At 39.3% G+C, this 19,253-nt stretch overlaps 1 protein-coding gene across 20 annotated transcripts in view; it reads left to right on the top strand.

Annotated features, from left to right (window-relative positions):
* The window catches only part of DST (dystonin), a 613,928-nt gene that overhangs the window by 390,301 nt on the left and 204,374 nt on the right, over nt 1-19,253 (top strand). For 19 of the 20 annotated variants that reach the window (XM_056565774.1, XM_056565763.1, XM_056565758.1 and 16 more), the window contains 3 exons: nt 1,499-1,639; nt 11,741-11,829; nt 13,025-13,160. In XM_056565774.1, coding sequence (XP_056421749.1) covers nt 1,499-1,639; nt 11,741-11,829; nt 13,025-13,160 — 366 coding nt within the window. Of the gene's footprint in view, nt 1-1,498; nt 1,640-11,740; nt 11,830-13,024; nt 13,161-13,859; nt 18,366-19,253 lie in introns of all 20 variants that reach the window. The other variant, XM_056565772.1, reaches the window with a different exon arrangement.

Genomic DNA, 19,253 nt, shown 5'->3' with positions numbered 1-19,253 from the left:
GGATTTCCTTTCTGTCTGACCACATTGCTCTCTGCTGACACCTCTGTCCCTTTTAGGAACTGTCCAGAGTAGGAGCTCTGGACAGTGCCTAAAATGGACAGAGGTGTCAGCAGAGAGCACTGTGACTGTTCAGGCAGAAAGGAAATCAAAAAAGACAATAACTTCCTGTGGATCATAACAGCAGCTGATAAGTACTGGAAGGATTAAGATTTTTAAATAGAAGTAATTTCCAAATCTGTTTAACTTTCTGGCACCAGTTGATAAAAAAAAAAAAAAAAAAAAAAGTTTTCCAGTGGAGTACCCCTTTAAATGAATGCTTTTCTTCACCTTGCCTTGTATTCAGATATCTTTGATACTTTGCCACCTTACTGTGCCCAGTTTCTAAAGCACATACATAAAATGTCTTTATTAAGCTAAATTAAAAAAACAGTCTTCGGGTGCGTTCATACGCTAGTAGCTAGCAGCGAGTTTCCCGCTGCGGGAAACCCACTGCGAGTTACGCTACCATTGATTTAAATGGGTCCGCGGACAGTCCGCAAATCTGACACTATTGCGGACTGTCAAATGAATGGTAGTGTAACTTGAAGCAGGTTTCCTGCAGCGTGAAACCCGCTGCTAGTATTAGCGTGTGAACGCACCCTCAATTACAGAATTATACTCTTTACTGGGAATATGCTCATCTTGTCATATTTATGATGCCATGAGCATTTTAGTTTCCTAAGTTTCCCAATGTTTTTGTCAAAAATGTTAAGTAAATTGCGGCAAATGTCAAGTCAAAATGTCTGCTTGGAAAGTGAACCTAAATGTCATTGCTTGTTTTAAGGAAAAAGCAAAATGTAAGTGAGCTGAGAAAAACAGTAATGAAGTGTTTAAGAACTTCAGATATAATTTGTGCCAAATAATCATTTTTTTTTCTTTTTACTTGTTATGGTCAAGCTAATGCAAAGGCAGCAAGTATATGTTGATGTTTTAGTGATGGTCTCTAATGGTTTTTTACTGTTGTTGTCATTTCAAAGGTAATCACATTGGCCCAGATTTATCAATCTGACAAACAAAAACTGACATGATTTTCCAAAAGCAACCAATCAGAGCTTGGTTTTCATTTTACCAGAGTAATATGAGAAATAAAAACTGAGCTGGGATTGGTTTTATGGCAAATCATACAGTTTTTGCATATAAAGGATTGATAAAACTGTGCCATTGTGCCAAATCATCAAAATATGCATTTTGTCCACTTATAATAGGTATCAACAAATTCTCTATATAGCTAATACAAGCATTCCTGAATCTTAATAAACACAGCAAATGGATCCCAAAACTAACTAGTAGTATTTTCCATATTTTATTAATAGGGTGTTTTTTTTTCAAGAATATTTCTTTATATCAGGAAGAAATCAAATGTATGCAACAAAGTTATATTTTTGAATATTTTGCTGTAATATTTTGCTTTTTCATATATAATGTTTATATGTGTTTTAAACCACGCATCTATTGCTAGAAATCATTGGAAGAGGAAAAGCGAGAGCATGTAAAGAAGGCAGGGGACATAATGAATTGGGTGTCTAAAGTCACTAAAATGCTAAATAAAGAAGGAGAAGAAGGAGAGAGTGCAGGAATGACACCCACTTCTAAGCACCAGGTATTGGAAACATTATTTAGTAATGAACATTCCTACCCCTCAACATTTTACATTTCGTATAATCATGTGTCTTGTTTACTAAGCAATAAAATTGTATATTATATCCACCATGTTTTACTGGTTGCATAACACTCACCATTTCCATAATACCTTCCATGACAAAAAACAAAAAATACTACTTGATTGATTGTCTCAACTTAATAAAAGGGATCTTGTAGTCTTCTTGAGGAGTCTTGACACTATCTAGCCTGCGAGTTGTGCCATTTAGAAATGTTCCAAATCTGCAGTTTTATGCGGAATATGGAAAGTGCTGTGTAAAGCCCTTTTAGGGCCAACATTTTTTAAACCTTTTTTTGATGTATTTGATTTTGTCCAGTTATTTAAAGCACTTGCAGACTGTAAGCAGAGAATCATTGCAAACCACTTGTCAAGCTCACTTCCTTTGCAGCTGAAATCCAAAGATGTTTACCTGAAAATGTAATACAAAACAAAATCAGATAATCTTTTATGTGGCAACTCATATAGTGTAGGTTTTACATAAGCTTAACTTCCAAAGATATAGGCCCAGATTTATCAAACTGTGTGAGAGAAAAAAATTGAATGATTTTTCCCACAAAACCAATCACAGCTCAGCTTTCACTTTACCAGAGCTTGTTAGCTGAGCTGTGATTGGTTGCTGTGGGAAAATCACTCTATATTTTCTCTCACAGAGTTTGATAAATCTGGGCCATTAAGTCTTAAATGGTCACTGTCAGATACAAAAACTTTTTATATGTTGTACATCTTGGCCAAACAATAACCTTTCTAATTTACTTCATAAGAAAATGTTATTTCCTTTTTATAGAAGTCATGGCTTATAAAATCATGGCTTTGTCCAAGCTGAAGCACAGGTAAGGACAAAGTTCAGTAAGTGAGGGTGGGCTAGCACTCCTCTGTGTCTGATAGGACAGGAGAGAGCACAGATGAGTACTATCAGACAGGAGAGAGCACAGAGGAGTACTATCAGACAGGAGAGAGCACAGAGGAGTACTATCAAACTGGAGAGAGCAAAGAGGAGTACTATCAGACAGGAGAGAGCACAGAGGAGTCCTATCAGACAGGAGAGAGCACAGATGAGTGCTATCAGACAGGAGAGAGCACAGAGGAGTACTATCAGACAGGAAAGAGCACAGAGGAGTACTATCAGACAGGAGAGAGCATGGAGAAGTACTATCAGACAGGAGAGAGCACAGAGGAGTCCTATCAGACAGGAGAGAGCACAGAGGAGTACTATCAGACAGGAGAGAGCCCAGAGGAGTACTATGAGACAGGAGAGAGCACAGAGGAGTGCTATCAGACAGGAGAGAGCACAGAGGAGTGCTATCAGACAGGAGAGAGCACATAGAAGTCCTATCAGACAGGAGAGAGCACAGAGGAGTCCTATCAGACAGGAGAGAGCAAAGAGGAGTACTATCAGACAGGGGAGAGCACAGAGGAGTGCTATAAGACAGGACTCCTCTGTGCCTTCTCCTGTCTGATAGGACTCCTCTGCACCTTCTCCTATCAGACAGGAGAGAGCACAAAGGAGTGCTATCAGACAGGAGAGAGCACAGAGGATTCCTATGAGACAGGAGAGAGCACAGAGGAGTACTATCAGACAGGAGAGAGCACAGAGGAGTACTGTCAGACAGGAGAGAGCACAGAGGAGTGCTATCAGACAGAAGAGAGCAGAGAGGAGTGCTATCAGACAGGAGAGAGCACATAGGAGTCCTTTCAGACAGGAGAGAGCACAAAGGAGTGCTATCAGACAGGAGAGAGCACAGAGGAGTCCTATCAGACAGGAGAGAGCACAGAGGAGTAGTATCAGACAGGAGAGAGCACAGAGGAGTACTTTCAGACAGGAGAGAGCACAGAGGAGTACTATCAGACAGGAGAGAGCACAGAGGAGTACTATCACAGAGGAGTACTTTCAGACAGGAGAGAGCACAGAGGAGTACTATCAGACGGGAGAAAGCACAGAGGAATGCTATCAGACAGGAGAGAACACAGAGGAGTGCTATCAGACTGGAGAGAGCACAGAGGAGTACTATCAGACAGGAGAGAACACAGAGGAGTACTATCAGACGGGAGAGAGCACAGAGGAGTGCTATCAGACGGGAGAGAGCACAGAGGAGTGCTATCAGACAGGAGAGAGCACAGAGGAGTACTATCAGACAGGAGAGAACACAGAGGAGTACTATCAGACAGGAGAGAGCACAGAGGAGTGCTATCAGACAGGAGAGAGCACAGGGGAGTCCTATCAGACAGGAGAGAGCACAGAGGAGTACTATCAGACAGAGGAGAGCACAGAGGAGTACTATCAGACAGAAGAGAGCACAGAGGAGTACTATCAGACAGAGGAGAGCACATAGGAGTGCTATCAGACAGAAGAGAGCACAGAGGAGTGATATCAGACAGGAGAGAGCACATAGGAGTCCTATCAGACAGGAAAGAGCACAAATGAGTACTATCAGGCAGGAGAGAGCACAGAGGAGTCCTATCAGACAGGAGAGAGCACAGAGGAGTCCTATCAGACAGGAGAGAGCACAGAGGAGTCCTATCAGACGGGAGAGAGCACAGATGAGCACTATCAGACGGGAGAGAGCACAGAGGAGTACTATCAGACGGGAGAGAGCACAGAGGAATGCTATCAGACAGGAGAGAACACAGAGGAGTGCTATCAGACAGGAGAGAGCACAGAGGAGTGCTATCAGACGGGAGAGAGCACAGAGGAGTACTATCAGACGGGAGAGAGCACAGAGGAATGCTATCAGACAGGAGAGAACACAGAGGAGTGCTATCAGACAGGAGAGAGCACAGATGAGTACTATCAGACAGGAGAGAACACAGAGGAGTGCTATCAGACAGGAGAGAGCACAGAGGAGTGCTATCAGACAGGAGAGAGCACAGAGGAGTACTATCAGACGGGAGAGAGCACAGAGGAATGCTATCAGACAGGAGAGAACACAGAGGAGTGCTATCAGACAGGAGAGAGCACAGATGAGTACTATCAGACAGGAGAGAACACAGAGGAGTACTATCAGACAGGAGAGAGCACAGAGGAGTTCTATCAGACAGGAGAGAGCACAGAGGAATGCTATCAGACAGGAGAGAACACAGAGGAGTGCTATCAGACAGGAGAGAGCACAGAGGAATGCTATCAGACAGAAGAGAACACAGAGGAGTGCTAGCCCACCCTCAGTTAGAGGACCTTGTCATGTCTGTGCTTCAGCTTGATTTGTATAAAAAGGAAATAACATTTTCTTATAAAGCATATTAGAAAGGTTAATGTTTTGCCAAGATGTACAACATATAAAATGTTTTTGAATCTGACAGTGCCCATTTAAAGAGTTTATTACATGCACAATGGGGACTTTTTGAGGGAAAGGTGTTTGGAGGGGTAAGCCAAAGTAGAGAGCCACTACTTTCGATGTGGAAGATCCTGCAACCGTGGATTTCATTAGAACAACAGGTAATTCTGCATCTTCTCTGAACTGACCTCACAAGAAAAGAATCCAACCTACACTTAAATTCAACCTATAATAAAGGCTATTTTGTATACTGGCGTTATGATGGCTCTTTCTCTAATAAATATATTACAGTATACAGTAAATCACTCTCGTAGTAAGCATGGTTAAAAAAATGTCAACATTTTTCAAAGCTGCTTCTTGTTATAAAATATATATATATATATATATACATATATATATATATATATATTAGGGATCGACCGACATCGTTTTTTTAGGGCCGATACCGATAATCGGTGGAGGTTAGGGCCGATAGCCGATAACTTATACCGATATTCCGGTATAAGTTATCGGCTATTTATCCCCCCGCGACACCGCTGCAAATCATTGATTTAAAGTGGGCGCTTCGCGGTGCGGTGGGTGCATTATCGGCTTATCGGCAAGGTAATTGCCGATACCAATAATGCCCAAAATTGTGATTATCGGCCGACAACATCGGCCAAACCGATAATCGGGCAAACCCTAATATATATATATATATATATATATATATATATATATATATTCCTTGTTCTTTTATGCTTGGTTGATTGGTACTCTTCAATTACTCACAGAAGATAATCAATGGATGGCCATTTATGCCATGGTATATCTGCAACAACCATCTATGGAATTAAATGTAATTCAATTGATTTATTGGCTCTGTAGAAGCATGGAAAATGCCACACTGAATGAGCTGTCCATAATAATTTATCCAGTGCTGATGACTGTTCCTTCTCCTGTGCTTTACACACCCAAATCTTCAAATATATGCTTACATCACTGTATCCCTTCATTAAACATGCTTGTTTGACTATGCTCACACTTTATCAGGAATAAATGGAAGACTATTGAAAGTCATCCATAAACACCTACTATACAGTACACAATTTGCAACATCTTTGGGGGAAATTTATCAAAACCTGTGTATAGGAAGAGTGGTGCTGTTGCCCATAGCAAGTAATCAGATTACTTCTTTCATTTCATTTTTCAGAGGCCTTTTTAAAAATAAAAGAAGCAATCTGGTTGCTATAGGCAACTGCACCACTCTTTCTCTACAAAGGTTTTGATAAATCTCCTCCATTGTGTTTTAATAATATATTCTTCTGCACAAGAAGCCAGAGTGATTCTGCCAGAATTATCAGTCTGAGAGAAAATTTGGAGTTGTTTGCTGACAGTAACCAATTACATCTCACCTTTCATATCTTAATGAGCTCTAGAAAAATCAAAGCTGGAGATCTGATTGGTTTTTGTGAGCAAATCATGTTTTCTCTCACTCAGCTTGATAAATGTGGACCATTATGTCAAGAAACCTCAAAATCATTCTGAATCTCCAGTTTGCACCGAAAAAGCTCAACATTCATGTCACTCAAAATATGCTTTTCTTGCTATAAGTACCATCAGCATAGGTATAAAAAAGGTGAATACAGCTATGTTTACAATATAGGATGTGCTTTGATTTTCCACTAGTTTTGAGGCACCTCCATTTTCATGCAACTGACGAATGAATGAATAAATAAATGGCTAAAAAAATTACCAAGTCAAAATTTACAGACAAGCAGATTTTTTAAGCATCAATTGGAAACCCAAAAATGAATCGAACAGTTTATAATTTATACATATCTTATATCTCAATATACTTCTACAAGCACAAATATAGTATTTACTGTAAAATTATGCATTCACAAAATGTTGACACATAAAAATTACTAGTTTTACAAACAATTTGAGAGCATTCAAATAGCCATCAAACCCTGGCCAGTGGTCAGTGTCAGTAAATCCAGGCTAAAAGGCTTACGTTAATGTCAGGAGATTTTTAGGGGCATCTTGGGAAACATTAAAATAAAGGTGCATAGTACAAAAATGTAATACTTATATGATTGTTTATAATTCCATGAAATTTCTAAATGTTTTTGAGGGACAGCTTGGCACATATTGTAGTCTCTGTCCAGGTTTTGGCTATATATAACGTCATATGGGCACATGAGTCTAAATTTGAATAACAAAGTAGTTAGCATGTGCCAACTTTAGCATGTTTTACACACTTTATACACTTACACTTTAAAAAAAAGTTCTAGATTAAATGCTGCTAAGAGGAATTGTACATTGGTCAAATTTCATTAAAGCGGTAGTCCTGTTTAGAAAAATCTATCCCCTATCCAAATGAAAGGGGATAAATGTCTGATCCTGGGACCCTCCTTGATTTTCTATACAGCGATCCAGCTGTTTCATGCACAGTGAGGGGGTTGACACGCCGCCTCCATGTTTCATTGTTAGAGAGCCGGATATACACTCATTTTGGTATCATACACCAAATATTGGTATCAATGAATGCCAGCCATGAACCATGTATGCCCACCCACTTATCCAGACCAGAATTTGTGTGACAGATCTTTAGTCCACCATACAGTATACATGTTGCCCATATTCTTTGAGAAGATCACACTCATAAAGACAATTTTTTTAAATTACATTTTGCAAAGTCTTCACTATAGTCTTTCACTGTATCTCTGTTTAATAAGGTTTACCAACAATGCATTAGAGACTTTTCCCAGTGGTCAGTTGCTTTAGTTTCTTCTAAATATAAAAATTAAGCAACCAATTTTTTTCATTCTTCTTTTTTCCCATTTTTTCCCATCAATGGTTTACAGTTACTAGTTAAAAAATAAAAAGTAAAAATATTAATAAGATATTAAGAATAACATTATATGTTGCCTATAAGGCCTGCTTACAACCTCCTTCCATAATGGTGGGAAATTTCTAATGTAGTGGTCTCTTATCCAGCCTTGGGTAGATACAAATTGTATGTATACTGTAGTATCTGAATTAACAGATTTTGATATAGTGAAGTTTTCCCACCCTATATCTTTATGGGGTAGTAGCTACAGGATATTCCTTAAAGGGAACATTTCACCAAGTTTCACCCTATATAACGAGTGGCAACACATAATAGAGGTTAATATCACGTGTCCTACAATGCCTGGATGTCTGCTGCCACATCTATAGATGTGGAGAAAACATGTCACACGCAGTATGTAAATGAGGCTTAAGTAGTCATGGCTCCCCAGGCTGCAATCACGCCTATTCAGGCTCTAATAACATATATATAGGTATGATCGAGCAACTTAATCAGGGCCTAATGTCATTGCTCATAGCTAGGTTGTCAATCATGCCTGGAAAGATGTGATAAGAGCCCGGGTTGCCGTGGCTTATTTAGCAAGCCGCATGCTTGGTGACTACTTGAGCATGCCTGGTGACTACTTAAGGGAGAACTCCGGAATAGGAAAATTATCGTCCATACTGCCAGCAGTAAAAAAAATAAACAAGTACATACCTTCCTTCTCTCCCATGGTTACTCCGGTAACCGTCTCTGGCCTCCGCCATGATTCTCCTCCTGGTTGCCGGTGGTCGGCGAGTCAAAACTGCACTCAGCAATCACCGGCCACAGCGAAGTCCCGACTTGGCCGGCGATAGGCTGAGCGGCAGTGTGACGTTTTCGGCCCCAGCAGCAGGTGCCGGTGTAGTGAAGAATTGTGTGTCTTGAAGCGTTCTCACACTGCTGCCCAGCCTATCGCCGGCCAAGGCAGTATGACTCGCCGACCACCTGCAACCAGTAAGAGGATCGCGGCGGGGGACGGAGCCGGTTACCGGAGGCACCAGGGGAGCGAAGGAAGGTATGTACCTGTTTATTTTTTTTACTGCCGGCAGTATGGACGATCATTTTCCTATTCCGGAGTTCTCCTTTAAGCCTCATTTACATACTGCGTGGGACATTTATAAAAAATGTTTTCTCCACATTTACAGACGTGCCAGTAGACATCCAGGCATGGTGAACACATGACATTAACCTCTTTTACATGTTGCCACTTATATAGGGTAAAACTTAGTGACAGGTTCCCTTTAACCCCTTAAGGACCAGGACCATTTTGGCCTTAAGGACCAGGCCAATTTAATTTTTGCATTTTCGTTTTTTCCTCCTCGCCTTCTAAAAATCATAACTCTTAAATTTCCATCCACAGACCCATATGGGGGCTTGTTTTTTGCGTCACCTACTTTACTTTGTAATGACATCGCTTATTTTACCATAAAATGTACGGTGCGAGCCAAATAATATTATTTATGTGGGAAAATTGAAAAGAAAACAGCAATTTAGCAAATTTTAGAAGGTTTTGTTTTCACGGTGTACAATTTATGGTAAAAATGACATGTTTTCTTTATTCTGTGGGTTAATACAATTATATTGATACCCATGTTATTAGGGCTGGGTGGTATACCGGTTAATACCGAATACCGAAATTTTTGTGCTGCACCATATGAATTTTTTCCATACCGCAATACCGATTGGGCCCCTCCCCCTCGGGAATGAATGAGTTATCAACCCAGCGCTGCGCTGTCCCCATCGGGGAACTAATCATATGTGACCCGCGAGCGCTGTTCTGCCCCCCCAATAATTATCAGCCCAGCACTGCACTGTCCCCATCGGGGTAAATACTCACATATCACCCGCAAGCACTGCCCTCCTCGTGCTCCTGTTTTTTCCAGGCCGCCGATGCTGGCACTATATACTGTTCGCTGTATCCCTATGCCCGGGCTGTAAATGATAAACAAGATAAACTTTAACTCACCTTCCCTGTTGGTCCGGACCAGCTTCCTGGGGACGGGAACGTCGGACAGCCGTTAGCCTATCACCGGCCGCAGCGATGTTCCGCCTTGGCCGGTGATAGGTTGAGCCCACTGTCATGTAAGAAGCTGGCTGGGATAATTAACAATATATTTCGATAGTTCAGACTATTACGCACACGGCAATACCAAATATGTTTATAATTATTTTTTTACGCTTTTTGGGGGGTAAAATGGGAAAAAACAAATGATTTACGTGTTATTGGGGGAGGGGATTTTTCACATTTTTTTACTTAAACTTTTTAAACTTTTTTTTACACATTAATAGTTCCCATAGGGGACTATTTATAGCAATCATTTGATTGCTAATACTGTTCAGTGCTATGCATAGGGCATAGCACTGTTCAGTTTTATCGGTGATCTTCTGCTCTGGTCTGCTCGATCTCAGACCAGAGCAGAAGACCCTTGGGGATGGACGGAGGCAGGTGAGGGGACCTCTGTCCGCCATTATGGATGATCGGATCTCTGCGGCAGTGCTGCGGACGATCTGATCATCCATTTAAAGTACCACACTGCCACAGATGCCCTGATCTGTATTGATCATGGCATCTGGGGACTAATGGCGGACGTCCGCCATTGCCGGCAGGTCCCTGGCTGCTGGTAGCAGCCAGTACCTGTTGCACATGACGCGAACACCGGTCTGGTGCTTAGCTAAATGTATGTCATGCTTTGTTAAGTACCACGGCACCATGATGTACATTTACATCCATTGTTGTTAAGGGGTTAAATGTCAGATCGGTCCAATAGGGGTCAACTGTTTCCACTTCATATGAATTGAGAAATCTCCCCAGGCTAGTGGTTATGTCTCCATTAAAGGGGTTTTCCTTTTTATAGCATTACCTGGTTGTGACACCTGGTGGTTGTTTCAGTTTATGAACAGCTTCCACTGCCTCTTTGATATTACAATTAAAAATATGGTGATCTGTTACCATGGACAGCTAAAGTTTTAATGTTATTTTGAAAATCACGAACTCGTCACTTTTTTGTTATTGATTTTAAGAATATGAAATCTCAATAAAGGTACTTGGGTGTCTTCTGAAAGTAAAGAATTTAGGGTTGGTCCACACACAGTGGACTTCCCCACAGATTCACAGAAGATTTAGTAGATTTCCGTTTGAAAAGATCAACACTATGTGGATCAGATCTGTATAATCTCATTCCATATTTATTATACTATAATCCACTTCAGATTTTTCCTGTGCATAAATAATGCTGAAATTCTGTCCTGTAGCAAGGTAGGACAGAAAGAAAAAATTGTACCCCTCTGCTGGCTCCTGGTCCTGCTCCACTGCTGCACTGACAGATTAAGTGAAGAATAAGTTTTTTTTTTTTTTTATCCCACCCCCACTAGCCAGCAATTTTTGGAAAAGGGCCACACATCACCTTCACACCTCTGCGCCTTTAGAGATACTTTGACATATGACATGACACACTAATAAATGCATATCAGGCCAGTGACGGCAGCAAGTAAATTGAGTGCACTATGATACCTAGAAAAAACAAATCATCTACTAAAATACACAAATCTATGAGCTAGAACTCTTTTTCTGCCATTCCTCTGCTATTTCTCCTGAAAATGTATTAACAAATTTCCCACTGAATCTTAGCAATAGAGTATTTCCCTTCAGAGCGTGATACAACCACCACTGATAGGAAAGAACGAGAGTGTCGTACCTGCTGGACAAATATTATGGGAACACGTCAGTTTATTTATGTGTTTCTGGAGAGAAACAACAAAATGAGAGCTGACAAGTCTTTTTTCCATGCCTATTAAAAGTCAAGTGTCACAAGTTTAATTTTTGGAGTCTTAAAGTGTTTTATTGTGATATGTGTGTGACTTCTAATATAGAAATGTTGTTTTTCAAATCCTCATATGTACATTTTCTTATTTCAGATTTCCAGTGAAGAGATTCTCACAAAGCAGGATGAGATTTCGGATGCTCTGCAGACTTTACAATTACTTTTAGCTAAGCATGGTGACAGGTATTGTACCAGTTTCCATTTTGTTTCACATTGTGTAATAGATAACCATGTATAGTACAAATAATGGTAAATGGTAACAAGATTCTGCTATTTTTTCTGATCTTGTTTGGATATGACATCTTTTTCCAATATCTTGATATGGGTTTATTCAGAGTTTTCTCGCAAGATTCCTATAAAATAGGGCAGTAATAGAAAAAACGAGAAGCCATTCACCAAGTCTGTGCTCCAGAAATCTTGCTTTATTTTCAGTGCCTCGATTGCGCTGCAATTACAGCGGCTGTTTCACACGGAATCGTGCTTCATCAGTCTGAATTTCTTTGCCGAGATTGAGCACCACCGTCACCGGCCCAAATTGTCACATCCATTCAAGCCCCCTGACTGCATACACCCATATGAAATATCAGAAGCAGGTTGTGCCGACCACTGTATCTATATAAGCGATTCCTATAAAATAGACTTCCGGATAAATGCAGTATCATAAACATGTCATGATGCATAGCACATCATGTATTTATAAGCGGTTCCTATATAAAATAGACTTCTGGATAAATGCAGTATCATGAACATAGCACATCATGTATTTATAAGCGGTTCCTATATAAAATAGACTTCTGGATAAATGCAGTATCATGAACATAACACATCATGTATTTATAAGCGGTTCCTATATAAAATAGACTTCTGGATAAATGCAGTATCATGAACATAACACATCATGTATTTATAAGCGGTTCCTATATAAAATAGACTTCTGGATAAATGCAGTATCATGAACATAGCACATCATGTATTTATAAGCGGTTCCTATATAAAATAGACTTCTGGATAAATGCAGTATCATGAACATGTCACGATGCATAGCACATCATGTATTTATAAGCGGTTCCTATATAAAATAGACTTCTGGATAAATGCAGTATCATGAACATAACACATCATGTATTTATAAGCGGTTCCTATATAAAATAGACTTCTGGATAAATGCAGTATCATGAACATAACACATCATGTATTTATAAGCGGTTCCTATATAAAATAGACTTCTGGATAAATGCAGTATCATGAACATGTCACGATGCATAGCACATCATGTATTTATATGCAGTTACTATATAAAATAGACTTCTGGATAAATGCAGTATCATGAACATAACACATCATGTATTTATAAGTGTTTTGTTTAATTTTTCACCAGAATGACTGAAAAAGAAAGAGTGGAATTAGAAAGCCAAATTAAATCACTCCAAGAAAGCCACAGTCTTTTATCAAAAGAGTACGAAAGACAACAACAGGAAGCCAAGGACCTGGTAGATAAACTGGTGGGACAGAAGGTGACATCTGCAGATCAATTTGATCTGTTTCTATTGCAACCAACTTTGTGTGATTTTTATTTATTGCATGTGACTGAAGCAGTCATATTTGGAGATATTTGTTTTTATCTAAATGGAACCAGGTTCCTTAACTTTAGGTACTGTATGTTGTTGGTTTTAGCTGGGGAGAAAGCTAATTTTGTATTGGCTTAATATTCACAAATATATTCTGATCATGCTTTTTCTGTGGTCTCATGAGACAAAGACTAGCAAAACATCACATGTGTTTTTGTACCTGTTGGATTGCCATCAGGGTATCATCCAGACTTCTTTATTAACAGTGTTTTTTTCACCAGGCGTGGTTTATACAGTGTGCTGTAAACATGACAAGCATGGTTCTCTTTGTGACACATCTCCTAACCCTTCACAGGCATCAAATGGCATGATGGTTTGCTTTGCAGGTGGATCATACTCTACCTGTTGTCATCAATCTTCTAACTAACACACACAATGTTTCTTAAAGCTAAATTCTAGTTCACAGATGCATGCTAATTTCAAAGCTTGTGCCACGTTTGCTGTCAAGATACTGACAAAATCATTTTTATCTGAACTGCTTATACAGTCCGCTTGTTCTGTGTGTGGTAAGTACGTGGAGTGCTTTTTCTAAATTGTAGCTGGTGTATAGTCACCATACTTGCTAATTTTTTTCTGTTGTTTCAGGTGGATAAAGTGGTGTCAGGAGCTATAGATGAGGCAAATGAGAGAATTCTTTCCATTTACCAGTCTATTGTAGAAGGCCTTGTTGATTATGAAACAGGAATTATTTTGCTTGAAACACAACTTATAGTATCCGAACTGATTTGCCCACAGTTAAAGAGATGCTTTGGCTTTGAAGACGCTAAGAGTCATAATCTTATAGATGATCAGATCCAAGAACGACTCCACGAAGTCTCTCACGCTAAGAGTGTCATTTCATCTCTCCCTCCAAGTGATTTTCCTATAATTACAGCTTACAATCAAGGATTCATTTCAGAAACTGTAACAGTCAAAATGATCAACACTTTGCTATCTTGTGGTTGCCTTCAACTTGCCACTACAGGAGAGCAGCTCAATGTAAATAAACTTTTTCAAAGAAATATGATTTCTACGTCAATGTTTACAAAGCTTATTGAGAGGCAAAAGATTGCCAAAGACTTGATTGATCCCATCACAGCAGAAAAGTTGACATTAGCCGATCTGTTCCAGAGGACAGTGACAGATGAGAAAACAGGAATGAGATTTATTCTAGTTAACTCAGAAGATAAAGGTAAAATCACATTAAAATCTGGAAGGAAAATTAGTGTTTTACGTGCTGCTCATGAAGGAATTCTGGAACGAGAAATTATGTTCAGGCTACTTGGAGCTCAGCTTCTTTCAGGTGGCATTATCGACCTAGATACTGGAACCCAATTGACTTTAGAACAGGCTCGAGATCAGGGTGTTATTGATCATGGAACAGTTTGTGGAATTTTAACCCAACAAGTTCAAAATGGTGGAATCCTTTGCCCATCTACAAGAAAGTGCTTAACAGTAGATGAAGCTGTTCAGTGTAATTTAATTTCACACAGTAGTGCATTGATGGTTCTAGAGGCACAAAAAGGGTTCATTGGACTTATATGGCCTGATACCAGTGAAATATTTCCCATAACAACATCTTTACAACAAGGAATGATTTCTAATGAGTTAGCACAAAAGATCCTAAGCAACAGACACAAAATTGCAGGGTTATATATTCCTGAGACATCTGAGATAGTCCAATTAAATATAGCTGCTCAGTCAGGTATAATAAACAAAAACACTGCATCAGTCCTCAGCAATTTGGAATTACAGGACAGAATGCCAAATATAGATGTCCTGGAGCCAACCTGCAAACATGCTTTGAAATGGATATCTTATGAATCTCACCCAGATCAGCTGACTGAAAGCTCTGAAAATCACCCAGAGGAAGAACTGACACATAATCCAGACCATACAAAGCAATTATTTATTTCCTATCTCATGATAAATAGTTATATTGATGCAAATACAGGGGAAAGACTTTTACTGTTTGATGGTGATCTTGATGAAGCTGCTAGCATGTTGCTTGAGTCCGAAAATATTTTGCATACCTGGTGTGAAAATGAAGAAGGCGTTACTGATATTGTGGGAGATGATTTGGAGGGGAAAAAACCAGACCTGATCTGTGATATAGACAGTAGTATAACTGAGTGTGACAGTACCTCCTATTTGAGCTCAGGTTTTGAAGAAACACAAAACATAGCAGCCTCTACAGAGCAACTTCAGTTTATGGATAAAGTTGGTAGCAAAGATACTGAGGAGGTGATTTGTCAGCTATTAAAAAATTTAAAAACTGATGATATATCCAGTGAACATAATCTGAAGTGCAGTCAGACAGCTGGAGCACATGAAGAAATAGATTTGTTTCCTGTTAAAGATGTAATTGTAGCTGATGTTCAACTAGTTACACCACCTAATGCAACTGTCCATAACAATATAATTCAAGAAAATACCATTCATACCAACTCTAATGAAGGCTCTGCTCAGACTGGAGATGTTTATAAATGTCCAGAAGAAATTGTAATCGCTTCAAACATCAGTCCTATTCAAGATAAAACAGAAGATGCTGTTGTTTCTTTGGAAGACTCATCTTGTGATAACCTGCAAAAAATGCCAAATGAAGAACATTGTGGTAAAGGCACTGACCTTGAGATTTGTGCTACTCCCCCACCTGAAACCAACGGTGACGTACTGCGTAATATGGACGAAGAGCTTCATAAATATTTAGATACTAGCAGTGAATCTAATATGTCTGATGAAAATGATAAAAGTGAGGATGAGGTTGGTGATAATGATGAGATTAAAAAGACTTGGAAAACTATAGGAAATTACATAATAGAAGACAGAATGCATTCCCAGAGTGATACAAGCTCAGATGAGGAGTTTTACTATAACACTGATAGTGATGCTGAAAACACTGGAATGTTTCAAGGAAGGCAATTTCTGGAAACCATAATTGAAGAAGATTCTGAAACTAACTCCTGTGTTGATGAACACGCTTCATTATATAAGGACAAATTTTCTTTTCAGAGTGGTTCAGTAGAGGGAAAATATGAGAGTAATGAATATAAAACCACTGACATGCATATGGATGACAACATGAAGGCTAAAGTAATCATTCAAGAAGAACTAGATGAAGATTATGTTGAGAGTAGTTTTAGTGAAACGGACATTGACTGTTTTGTCACTGATGAGACAAACAGTGAAGAGGGCTATCAAGCCACTGAAGAATTTTCAGATGAATACTTTGAGGATACTGAAATTGATAGCAAAGCTGTTATGTTTGATTTTGGCTATAATGATAATGAAAGACACTTACATATTGAAAATGTCTTGCATCCACCTTCTGATAATTCTGGAAGTACATCCAACACTATGGTTCTGTGTGAATCGGATGAGTCTTTGCCTTGTCTAGGACAAAGTGTTGTCATCACTCTGGGCAATTCTAATTCATGTATACCAGTGGAATTTTCTGATCCTAAGCTAACTCATTATAAGAGTACATATGAAAGTGAGAGCGATATTGAAAAAAAAAGTAAAACTGAAACACCAGAATTAGTGAACTTGAAAGTTCAGTCAACTGCTCTAGCACAACTGGATGCTGAAGATTCCGCCCATGATCCCCAGTTACATAATAGCCTTGATTATACTGACAATGGTAGTGCCACTTCCAAACATACTGATCATAATCAATCACCAACTGATAATACTAAGCTTATTCCTGAATCCATTCAACCCAAAAAAGAGAATGTAAACGATGAATGTAGCAATGCAGATATGCAAATTGAAGTAAATGAGACATGCGGCCGAGTGAACAATGGTTCTGAAAGCAGTGATCAATGTGCCACTCAGCTTGAGGAACACTCTACAGTTGACTTCAACTCTAAGCAGATACCTGAAAATTGTCTACTCAATGAATTAAAGGCTGTTTTCAACACTAATGTTACACATATTGAAAATAATTATTGTGTGGAAGACATAGAGTCGCGGACCAATTCAGTTCAGAAGGTTAATTCAGATTTACCAGATGACGAGGGTAGAGGAAAAAGTATTTCTTCAATTGAAACGAATGACACTGAAACCTGCAGCATTACAGATATTATGAAAATGAAGGAGGCAAATAATTATAGAGAAAGTATTGTCCCACTTACAGCAAAAAGCCCAATTCATATTGATAACCTGTGTGCAGTTTTTGATTCATCTACCTGTAAAAGCTCTAGTGATAATGTAGAAGCATCTACTACTAGTGCTGTGTCTGATATACAGAATTCCGGTGCATTTGATATGGAATCAAGTAACACAGGAGAATTGGATAACTTAGCAACTTACCTCAAAGGTTGTGCAGGAATAATACAAACAACTGATCACAATGTTAATTTCAAACAATTTGTTTTGGGAGATACCAACAGCCCATACAACACAGGGGAGAACTTAGATGGGAATGGAAATTCTTTACCAGAATTACCTTGTGACAAGGTCAATCTAAGTACTAAAGAGTCTGCCAAAAGTGAAAATGTTTCCAAGGATATATTTGATAAAGAAGGTGAAACAGTTTTAATAAATAATTTTGGAGAACATAATGAATGCACAAGACATATACCAGACTTAGATCTAGTTAGAGTAAAGACTAAAGCCGTAGAAAATGGAATAATGATCCAGGGAGATAACAACCAACAAGGCAAACAAATTGAACATGACACAGTATCATGTAAAGTAGAAATGACCCCAAGTCATAAAACTTTGAGTACTTCATCATCCTTTAATGAACAGAAAGTGCAGGAGCCAAATAGTCCAAAATTAATCTCTTCCCAGCTTGATCAAATCTTTCATGTTCCTCCAGACTCTGAAAATTCTAACAAATTGGAAGAGCTTATAATTAACATCAATAAAGGTCTGTTTCCCAGTGAGCTGATCTCAACTTCTTCCATTCCTGAACAGATGAATAAGAAAAGTCCTGAACAAAATAAGCAATTTTCCCCCTCTGAGCAACCAGGAACTGCAAGAAAATTCAGCTTTACAGAACAACCATGTAATGGTGTGAAAACATTGGATGAAAACTCTACAACTCAAAATACAGATTTAACTGCATCTGAAGTTGAGCAAAGAGTGGGAGATACAGTGGCAGATGAGGTGAGTTGGTGACAAGCTAAGGTAACAAACCATAATCTTCTTATTATAGAATGTCCTATGACAGCTTTCAGAAAAGATCTAGATGCTTACCTTATAACATTGGAGGTTATAAACCTGTTAGAAAGGTAAATGTGATGACAATAAACTCTTAATTTTAATCTTAGAATTTAAAGGGTAGCTCCCACCATCCCATTTTTTATTTTTTTTTGCTAGCCCGTTCTCTCCCCCCCATCCATTTCTGGATATATGCTGCATTACATACCCAATATAGTATTGTGGTTGCTAGTTATTATATTTATAGAAACCAGACTGTCAGACATTATTCAACTGATCACTGTCACGTTTGGGCAGGAAAGGAGTGCACACTATTCTCGCCCAATCCACTATCCCTTCCTACTTACGTACCTGCCCTAATCGACAGGTCCGTAACCACGGTGACAGTCCCTTCCTAAATAAGTGAGGGACAGTCAAAAGGTCAAAACAACAAACTACAAAACTGACAAGAGGTCGGGAAAGGCTGGAGGCACACCACTAACAGAAAACAAACCAAAACACGCACACACAAATACACGTAGTCAGAGGGCCGCGTCAAAACCTGGAGAGCACGAAGTACAGTAACAGAGTAAGGCTGGGTTCACATCACGTTTTGTCCCATACAGGACCGCATACGGCAGCTGAAAACTTGCGCTCCCATATGCCTTCGTATACGGTCCCGTATGTAATTCATTTCAATGAGCCGACCAGAGTGAAACGCTGACTCCGGTCAGGTCATTTTGTCCCCGTATGCGGTTTTCCCATCGCACCTAAAACTGTGGTCGACTACGACCTTAGGTCCGGTGGAAAACTACATACGGGGCAAAAATGCGGTCCCGTATGGGACAAAACGTG

The sequence above is a fragment of the Hyla sarda genome, chromosome 3 (genome assembly GCF_029499605.1).
Source record: "Hyla sarda isolate aHylSar1 chromosome 3, aHylSar1.hap1, whole genome shotgun sequence".
Taxonomy (NCBI): domain Eukaryota; kingdom Metazoa; phylum Chordata; class Amphibia; order Anura; family Hylidae; genus Hyla; species Hyla sarda.
This window is presented reverse-complemented; position numbering and strand designations above follow the sequence as displayed.